The 10,951-nt window shown below is 35.3% G+C and overlaps 1 protein-coding gene across 1 annotated transcript; it reads right to left on the minus strand.

The window, feature by feature from the left end:
• Nucleotides 1-4,268: 4,268 nt before the first annotated feature.
• On the minus strand, nt 4,269-9,943 carry LOC140436145 (uncharacterized). The gene is made up of 3 exons (XM_072524853.1): nt 9,789-9,943; nt 6,672-6,892; nt 4,269-4,647 (listed from the first exon to the last, which is right to left on the minus strand). Exons 1-3 carry the CDS (start codon nt 9,877-9,879, stop codon nt 4,327-4,329), a joined length of 633 nt encoding a protein of 210 aa, XP_072380954.1. The 5' UTR covers nt 9,880-9,943; the 3' UTR covers nt 4,269-4,326.
• Nucleotides 9,944-10,951: the final 1,008 nt, after the last annotated feature.

Below are 10,951 nucleotides of genomic sequence, written 5' to 3' on the forward strand. Positions count from 1 at the left end.
CAGTTTGGTTTTCGGGAAAATCACTCCACTACCCAACAAGTTCATCGAATGATAAATGAAATATCAAAAAGTCTTGAAGAAAAGAAATACTGCAACGCTGTATTTCTAGACATTTCACAAGCGTTTGACAAAGTCTGGCACAGAGGTCTGCTTTACAAAGTAAAAATAGCACTATCCAGTAACTATTTCCTCTTACTTAAATCCTACATATCAAATAGATACTTCTCTGTAAAATTCAAAGACCAACAATCCAACCTCTGCCCTATCAACTCCGGAGTCCCGCAGGGTAGTGTTCTACGGCCGCTGCTTTTCTCACTCTACGCAGCCGATATACCAGAGACTAATAATACTACAATCGCTTCCTTTGTTGACGACGTAGCAATACTAGCTGTAAATGAAGATCCCATACAAGCCTCACAAAACCTGCAACATCATCTGAACATACTTAGTGATTGGTATACGAAATGGAGAACAAAAGTAAATAAAACATAATCAGCTCAAATAACATTTACCAACCGTTACAATATATGCCCACCTGTAAAGATATTTTGGCATAAATTGGTAAAACTTATTTGACAGTTGCGGTGTTGACTAATGTTAATAAGTAATGAAAAAAGTGTTGTTTTTGTTTAAGTATTCTATTTTACATCTTTATACGACCAATTTTTTTCATTAGTCTTTTAGTTTGAAATCTTGTAAAATATTATGTATAAATATTAATTGATTTCCAAACCAAAGGACAGTCTACCTCGGTCTCTCCTAGAGCCCTAAACTCTAGGGAGCCGACTAGCAGGGTGCTGCTCCACCTACCTTAAACTCTGAGGCTTTGTCTTCACTTTCTACGAATTAGTTTTATTTTATCCTTCGAACAACAATTCAACGTCCCAACTTGAATAAGGGATAAGTGCCTAGGGTGTTTCGTACACCGAATTCACGAAATATTCTAGAGCAGAGCGTATAGCAGAGTGGATAAGTTCCTAGATCCACTCTAGCTACGACGACATGGCGCCCAACAAAAAGATTAAAATCTGAACCTACGACCCAGTTCCTGACCCACAGAAGGCAACACTCCATTGACTTTAACATGGGTTAAAGTCAAGTGAACAGTGGGAAGAGCCACGGAGTGTTAGAAAGTTATATTCTAACACTCCGCCATCGAGCTTTGCAGCAATCCTGATGCCTTCAGTGTACCAGGTGTCTCAGCGAGCCAGCCTTCTTCCACGTTTTGAAGCCCCGGAAGCTACGAAAATCCTGGAGTAGCCACAGTCCCTGCCTGCCCTCCAGATATGTGGTCCGCATCACCACGGAGCCCCAGGCAAACTCGCCTACGAGACCCCAGGATAAGCGGATGGAACCCGGATAGCAGAGAAGAAGACGAACCCGCTGGGAGGAATAATACACCGACCGTTGATGGAGCATGCCGCAGAGGGAGATGCAGTAACATCTGCCCCCCCCCCAGGTTCAGGATAAGTGTTGTATGTGAGTTACGAACTTTTTGAATTTATTTTGGACACTTTTAAATTACTCTATTCATTATTCTATATATTTTTTTCGCATTTCTTAAACTTGTAATATTTTAAATTTTTCAATAAAATTTTCCACAGCCTCAGAGTCTCGAAAGGAGGGGGGATGTCGCCAAGTTCTCGGTCAAGAGTGACCAATGAGCACTCTTGGCGCGCATCGCCCCGCCTTCCTTCCTTTTCCAATTGTTTTCATTAGTCTTTTGCTTTGGAATCTTATAAAATATTATGTATAAATATTAATTGATTTCCAAACCAAAGGACAGTCTACCTCGGTCTCTCCTAGAGCCCTAAACTCTAGGGAGCCGACTAGCGGGGCGCTGCTCCACCTACCTTAAACTCTGAGGCTTTGTCTTCACTTTCTACGAATTAGTTTTATTTTATCCTTCGAACAACAATTCAACGTACCAACTTGAATAAGGGATAAGTGCCTAGGGTGTTTCGTACACCGAATTCACGAAATATTCCAGAGCAGAGCGTATAGCAGAGTGGATAAGTTCCTAGGTCCACTCTAGCTACGACAACAATACGACGCATACAAGCGGCTAAAATTGTTTTTAACAAGATTATTTTTTAACTCTTGTTTTGTTTCATTTTATTTACATTAAATATTAATTTGTTTTGTTGTATAATCCACTTTTGCAATAATTATGTGACCTATTTGACTTAAAATGTATTCAGGATTTTTTTATACTTTGGCAACTATGTCAACTTCGATCTCTGTCAATGATAATGACGTGCAACGGTAAGTAAATTAGATGGACTGTAAGTGTATATGTAAATCATCGAGTTAGAATCTAATGTAAATGTATCTAAATCTTACCTTCTAACTACAGTATCTTACGTTTTTAGCAATGTTGCGAAAAAATTAATTACTGATGAAGTAGTAAAATTTCCGAGTAAGATCAGATGTTGGTAGTTCAGATTTCTTTTCTAGGTGACGTAGCATAGTGTGACTTGTCGTCCTAACCTTTTATATAAATAGATTCCAATTAAAGACATCAGACATTATTTACATCCAACAATATCAACCACTTTTTGGATGGCAGTTTTTTGTTAATTCTTTAGCCACCATATGACTGATGCATAAGTAATTATTGGTTAATATATTATTATATTACCCCAAGATGCTTTACTTCACTCGCCAGAGTTGGATGTATACTATTTAGGCTTGAAGGAACCAACCGCTTCCATTTTCTCCTGGTAAATTTCATGATTTTTTATTTCTGGGGGTTTATGTTAAGGCAGACATTTGAAGTCCATTGTGACTATAGTCACAGTCTCTTGTATTGTATCTGAGACTGTAAGCTAATAAATTTGGCGTTAGCCTACATGACCAGATCATCGACATAGAACAAAATAGCATGCTTGTTGTTGATGAGTCTGGCTATTAGCTCTCCATGTCAAGATTCCATAAGAAAGGAGATAAGACTCCCCCTGAGTTGCGTAAATGAAACAGCTCCTCAGCATGTATCCAACATCATCTTTTCGTTTTCCAGAACGTACATCACCCTCTGTACGAAATGGTGCAGTGCCGTTTCCGTAAAGAGGTCTGCTCGATACTGTCCCTGATGTCCTTTTCGGACTTTAATCTCATCGGCTTTAGGAGCTTTTTCCTGTCCGGTTTTGTCAGGTTTCAGTATAAAGCCATCGTTATAAGAGTCTGTTTTTGAGATGTATCCCACTTCTAAGCTAGCCTATAGTATCATACATCATTTTTTGTACAGAAGGTCATTTCTCTTCTGTAGACGTATTGGATAAGTCCCGTGATTATCCGCACCCAGTGATTGATATGCTTCAAATGACTTAATTGACCATTTGATTTTGTCCTTATTATCTCTTCTTTTGCCCTACGCCAGTTTTCCCTAGAACCATAAGTTATGGTATTAAATCCAGTCAGCTGACATGTGTCTAGTGGTATTAGTTTTATTTTAGACTCAGGAAATTGCACCCATATAAGTTCTTTGAGGCTTTCTTCGCCATTGTGTAGGAGTGTATTCACGTACCTTTTTTTTTTTAATAATGCATTCATACACGAGTCTCTTTTTGCTATTCTGAGCTCAATCGAAAAGTTCAATTTTCAATAAAACTACGTTGCAGCTATTTTCATAAATTTCCGTTAATTGTATTTCTTCGTGTATTTCTTTTATTCTGATAGTTTTCCAATTTCTCATTATTTGTAGTTGAACTGCATGATTTATTTATGTATTCATTTCTTTGTCCTTTCTTTTTAGTTGCCGCAAAAAATTTATCAATTTTAATTTTACTAATTAATTATTTGTAACTGTTTCATCGCTAATCACTGTTAAATAAAAGTTTAAAAATATATAACACATTTTCTTTGCCACTTTACTATATCAGTTAATATGTCCGAGTTCCGAGATGTTCGATTGAAATTGGCCACAAATTTGCAATTGTATTCTTTAAATGTATCTGTTGTCCAGTTTGACATAATTGGTTATATTGTACTCCTACCAGATACTTTATATTTATTTCGTTTTTTATATTGATTTGTTTATTGATCTGCGAATCTGTGAACAATGTACAACATGTAGGGTTATTTCCACGTTCCTACTTTCTACTTATATTTTGACAGATATTTTCGGACATACAAAACAAAAATTTCCATCACATCTCATTATTAATAGAAGTGTACATTCATTATTTCGATTAACAACAGAATTTTTAGTTGTCTTAACTCTCAACAGAATTTACAAAAAAAAATGATATAATAATTGATAATATTAATAAATTGATATAATTTTAATTTTGCCGTTTATTTTCTCACAAAATATTTACTTTATTGTTAATATTTAAATAACAAAACTTCGTACATAACACCTCCATAAACTTCAACTTTATCTTGATTGCGATATTCTTCATAAACATAAAAAGTACAACCATTGTCATCGGCGACGGGATAGCTGGTATAGATTTTTCCTACCCAATTTCTGCCAGAAAAGAACTGTCTTCCAAGGTATAGCGAAGAATTGTAATTGAGGGCAAGTGATTCCCATCCAGCTCTTACTGGGCGGGAATCATCAGAGTCAAAGAGTGATTCAAAATATGAAGGTCTAGCATACTCCCAAAAGAGTTTGTTTAAGTAATCATTTTTTCCAACTAGAATCTAAAAAATAACAAGTATCATTTAAAGTTCTCTCTAAATCCCTAGTTGATTAAAATTGTTTATGAAAAAAATTTGCTTACAAGAATGATCATTTTTTAATGTATCTAGAGAACAAGTAGGTACATTTGACTAGGCAAACATAAAAATCATGATATAGACAAGCAATATAAGAGAATCCACTTTAAAGTATAAAGTTTAAAAAAGAAAATATATATATATATATATATATATATATATATATATATATACATATATATATTCACTATATATTTTTACTCAATTAGTTTTGAGTTTCTTGAACCGTACTATATTTAATATAAAATTAGTATTTCTTGGGTTTAGGTTCAATAAGATATATATTACATGTAAAACTAGATTTTATTTTCCATAGCAATCAACGTTTCGGCAGGAAACCCTTGCTTTGTCAAGATTCTAAAATGTACATGCATAAGAACAAACAGTTATTGTAAAATATGTATATATATGACTTACCAAAACGTAAAACGGGACACAGACATTAATGAACTGACAAATAAAAGTTGATATCTAATATCTCATAGTTTACTGTCATTAGTATATAATTATTTTTATATGAGCGTATCATTGATGTATCATATGACATCCGAAGGGATAAAAAGATTATACAGCATTGCTAAAGCAAGGGACAAGTCATCAAAGGACTTAACACACGTGCAGCAGATTAAGAATGCGGATGGAAGAGTTTTAAGAACCCATGTTGAAATAAAGCAAAGATGGTATGCGTACTTTAATAAGTTGCTAAATGAAGAACAACAAAAGTGGCAGAGGATGCGGGATACCAAATGATAATTTAATACCGGGGATAGCGAGAGATTAAGTTGTCGAGGCGTTAAATAGGACCAAGAACGGTAAGGCAGTGGGACCTGATGGAATACCTGTGGAGGTTTGGAAGGCTCTAGGAGAGGAAGGGGTTGATATTGTGTGGCAAATGATAAGTAGGTTGTATGAGGAAGAAAGGATGCCCACTGCATGGAGAGAGGATGTGATGGTATCATTAGGACATCGATGAAGGAAAGATAAATCGATAGGAGAAGAACAGTTTGGTTTATGCCAGGAAGGAAGACAACGGATGCCCTGTTTGTATTGAGACAGTTGATAGAGAAATACAACGATAAAAAAAGAGAGCAACATTTGATATTTATAGACCTTGAGAAGGCGTATTGCACAGTTTCTAGACAAGAGCTATGGAGATGTATGAGAGAGAAATGGGTTCCTTAGAAGTACGTAAGGCTCGTGAAGGATATGTATGAGGGAGCGTACACCAAAGTAAGGACTGCTATCGGATTGACCGAAATTTTTTTAGTGACGGTTGGTGTCATATATTTGACATTTTAGTAGTTCCATGACATGACACTTGAACGTTGACAGATGTCATGGGACGTTACTCACTTCATTACTTAAGGAGTTACGTTATGTAGGTTACCACACACACGCTTTTAATTAGTGAAATAAAGGAACATAAAATACATTCAACACCATTTTCATTACATTACACGTACATATACACCAGCTTGGTGACGAGGACGGTCGAATCTACAAGAAATTCTTTAAAAGATGACTGAGACTACAATCCATTCTGTTCACAGCGTATTTAAATAAATTAAATACAAAACATAATATGTTTTTGTTTTTAATTCATTAACCTTACAAGTTTAGCATTTTCTTACGATGAGGAGACTTGTTATATACTTGACATTTTAGTAGTTCTATAACATGACACTTGGACGCTGACAGATGTCATGGGACGTTACTCTCTTCATTACTTACGGAGTTACGTTATGTAGGTTACCACACATATATGTTTTTAATTAGTGAAATAAATGACCATAAAATACATTCAACACCATTTTCATTACATTACACGTACATATACAACAGTTGGTTTTTCTTCACACCTTGTAAGCAATTAGCATACATTATTAGAGTTTATAACTTTCTCAATGCCCAATAAAGTATAATATAAGATAAGATTATATTAGTATTACCTTGATATTATCGCAAATTTTTTCGATCTCTTTTAAACCTACAGCAATATGCACACATTTTTGTCCTGCGATAATACTTGTAGGTATGAAACCCTCAAATTGTTCATTACTGTAGTGAACTAATCCAATATAAGTATCCTCATGGTCCATAGTTTCTCCAGATGGGATTGCATCGTCGGGGATTGAATCAGGATTATAATCCTGCCATTCAACGACGTCACCTAAAATTTTAAAAGAAGAAAATAATTTTAAGTTAATATTTTTAGTAAAACAGGCAAAAACTCAGCAGTACGTATCAACAAAATTCCAATTGTATATAACATTAAACATTTATGAAATATTTATTAAAATATTATGACGAAATTATTAGACAAAAGAACCAAATGACTATCTACAGAACATTAATTAGACCCATAGTAACCTATGGTTTTGAGACCTGAGTAAAGAAGCGTCACTTGCTGTCTTTACTACTCTATTTATTGTCATTCAGCTTATATGATCGTTTCATTCTACTCTTTTATTTCTTACCCAGTCCTAGATGTTCTCCACCTCGCCCCTACGTCATATATCTGTACTTCTAGCTCTGTCCCATAGTGTTTTACCATCAATTTTTTCATCTCAAGTGTTTTTATCTCTGCTGTTTCTAATATTCTTCTTGTCCTCTCTATCTCAGGTCGTGTTTCTGCCGCGTATGTCATTACTGGTCTGATGACTGTTTTGTAAATTCTGCCTTTCATTTCTTCTCCGATATTTTTATTTCTCCATATTGTTTCATTCAGGCAACCTGCGGCTCTGTTTGCTCTATTCACTTGATCTGCTACCTCTGTTTCAACCTTTCCGGTATTAGATAATATGATGCCTATATATTTAAAGTCCATCACTTGTTCTATTATCTGACCTTCCAGCTCCAATTTACATCTTAGTAAACTTGCTGTTAGAACCATGCATTTTGTCTTTTTTTGGGGAAATTAGCATGTTGAATGTAGTTACTATAATGTTTACAATTTGTATATATATATATATATATATATATATATATATATATATATATATATATAAATATTTATATATATATATATATACAATTTATGGGCCTGCGTAGCGCAAGCGGTAGGATGCTTGACTCGCAAGCCGGTGGTCCGGGGTTCGAATCCCACCGCCGGCAAGGACATCTAGACATTTTAAAAATGTCTATAGGCCCCAGGTCGACTCAGCCTGAATAAAAATGAGTACCTTGGGTAAAACCAGGGGTAATAATAGACGGTTGAAGCGTAGCACTGGCCATGTTACCTTCCTTGTATACCGTAGGCCCTAGATATAGCAGACTACCCTGCTATACTCCCAAAGCCGCGACAGCGGTATAAAACGGGAGACTATTATATTATTATATATACAATTTATATATATTATGTTCTTTGCCTCAAGGTACACAAAACTCTGAAGCTGAATCTGGACAAAAAAAACGAAGAAATTTACTGAGAAGCTAAAAACAAAGCCAAAAGGATTTGAAAAAAAAAAATACATCAGCAATCATGGAAAAAATTTGTGAACTTGAAATACCAGGGCCCACACTAGCTGAAGTAAAGTCCGCAATTTCGTCCCTAAAAACCATAAAGCCCCAGGCCCAGGCGGCATACAGGCGGAACTACTAAAAAAAGGGGGAGAAAAGCTCCACCTTGAAATATATTATCTTATAAGAGAAGTCTGGGAAAGAGAAGAAATATCGAAACACTGGCATGAAAGCCATATAGTGCCTATCCACAAGAAGGGAGACAAACAAATATGTCGGAACTATAGAGGAATATCGTTAATCAACACAACGTACAAAATTATATCCATAATACTGTCTAGAAGGCTAACTCCATACGCAGAGGAAAAAATAGGCGACTATGAAAGCGGATTCAGACCGAGAAGGTCGACCATAGACCAGATATTCGTCTTACGCCAGGTGTTGGAAAAAAACTGGGAATTCAACCGCAATGTACACCAAATCTTTGTGGACTTTAAACAAGCTTACGATTCTGTTAGCAGAGAAGCATTGTGGGAGACCATGGTAGAAATGGGAGTACCTGGAAAGCTGGTACGATTAGCACAGGTGAGCACCACGTCGGAGGAATTCCTCATTGACACCGGGCTTAGACAAAGAGATCATCTCGCTCCCTTGCTATTTAATTTTGCACTGGAACATGTGGTAAGGAAAGCTCAACCACAACTGACAAACGAATTTGCCGCCCAAGGATCAAAAATACTATTGGCGTTTGCGGATGACGTGGACACAATTGCAGAATGCACCAGAGATGCAAAAGAAGTTTTCACTCTATTCGAAAACGGAGCCAAGGAAGTTGGTCTGAAGTTCGACGAGGACAAGACCAAGTACATGGTGGTTACGAAGAACCCAAGACCAAGGGTAAGACAAAACGTTAAAATTAATAAATACAACTTTGAAGTCGTCAAAGAATTCAAGTACCTGGGAGCGATCATAACATTTGAAAATAAATATGAAAAGGACGTGGCAGCCAGAATCATTGCAGGAAACAGATAATATTACTTATTATTGACCGTACTTAAATAAAAAATACTCTCAATACCAGCAAAAATAAGAGTTTACAAGACAATAATTCGTCCCACAATAACGTATGGAAGGGAGACATGAACCAGCGGGAAACGACAAAATTACTGGTACTGGAAAGAAAGATACTGCGGACTATTTTTGGGCCTTGCCGAGAAGAGACAACAGGAGAATGGAGAAGAATACACAATGATGTACGTGATGAGTGACGAAAGACTCCTGAATGCCACATTCTGGGAAAGGCCCGATAGCAGAAGGTCTGTTGGTCGCCCAAGAAAGAAATGGAAGGATGCAGTAGCCAGTGATCTATGCAAAATGGGAACACAGCAATGGGAAATAGCTGCTCAAGACCTACAACAATGAAGGGAAATAGTAAACGCAACCAAGACTCACATAGAGTTGTAGAGCCAAATGATGATGATGACAAACTTAATTAGGTCACTAACCATTTTATAGAAATAAAAATTCAGTTATAAATTAACTGCAATTTTCATTGAGTCATAACGTAGATAATGAAAGATATTTAGTATATTTTCTGTTGAGCTTACCTTGGCTAGTCCTTCCATAAGCTTGGTGACTATAGAAAAGTACTAGAATAAAACACAACTTGTTTGCTATCATCTTGGTATATGAGTACATATAACTGAATTTACACTAATACTTTTGTTTTTATATACTAAAAATTCCGGAAATATTAAGTGTTCGGATATTAGAATTATAAGTGTTTTATCTGTAATTCAATAGATACATATAATGACCCAGGTGGTTAATGCGTGCATTTGCTTTTGAAAGTAAAAATAGATAATATAATTAGATACAAGTGCAAGTTTCCTTTAAAAATATGGAAGTAATTAATAAAACTAAATACTTTAGGATTTAATTAACATAATGCAGTTACGATCAAATACATAATTGTCAGTGTTAACCAATTTGATAGTTTCGACAAGTAAATCAAAGAAAACAATTGCAGTGAAAAAATAGTAGAGCCCGAAAAAAATCGTAATTGGGGCCATGATTTATTACCTATTATTTATTTTGTGTGGGTAGTCACTACCACATAAATTTTGTAAAACACGTATTATACTATTTGATTTTTTTAAAACACAATTTTAAAGAGGTCTTTAAAACTGCTTTTAGGTTTTTTCTCAATTCGGAAAAAATTATTCACCTGCAAAAATCAAGGGAAATCACCGAAATTACTATTCCGTTGTCTCTCTAAAACGAAATTTTTAAATAATACGGCTTGTTCTGTGGGACTAAAAACCTCAAATTATTTTAGTGGTGACAAGTTTAGCATAGTTCTGATTAATATTTGTTTTATAAGATATAAAACAGATGAATTATTTTTGTTTCTAGAGGAATTAGGATTTGAGAAGCATTGGCTTGAAGTCAACGAGCCTTTTTTTGTATTTTGTAGAAAAATATGCCACAATTGATAGGTATGATCGTCCAAGTTCAGCTCATGGTGGCACCTTAATTCTTTCTACAAATGATGATTTTTCTCCTATAACAAAATATGACTTTCTGTTGAATAAAGCCTTTTTTGAGTTTTTATTGGTTTATAGCGAGAATGTTAATCTTGCATTTATAGATCACCTCATTCTTCCACAGAACTATTTTTTCAGGCCCTGTTAAATTTGTTAAACGACCTGCCTAATAAAAGCAGAAAAATTCTGTGCGGTGACTTGAATATTAATTACGCTGTCGCTTG

This window comes from Diabrotica undecimpunctata, chromosome 3 (assembly GCF_040954645.1).
Source record: "Diabrotica undecimpunctata isolate CICGRU chromosome 3, icDiaUnde3, whole genome shotgun sequence".
Taxonomy (NCBI): domain Eukaryota; kingdom Metazoa; phylum Arthropoda; class Insecta; order Coleoptera; family Chrysomelidae; genus Diabrotica; species Diabrotica undecimpunctata.

Excerpts from the sequence above, each read along its gene's own strand:
- LOC140436145 (XM_072524853.1), bottom strand. The coding sequence starts at position 9,879 with ATGTACTCATATACCAAGATGATAGCAAACAAGTTGTGTTTTATTCTA. Across the intron at positions 6,893-9,788 it reads TTATGGAAGGACTAGCCAAG|GTGACGTCGTTGAATGGCAG; the intron begins GTAAGCTCAACA and ends TTAAAATTTTAG. Across the intron at positions 4,648-6,671 it reads AAATTTGCGATAATATCAAG|ATTCTAGTTGGAAAAAATGA; the intron begins GTAATACTAATA and ends GTTATTTTTTAG.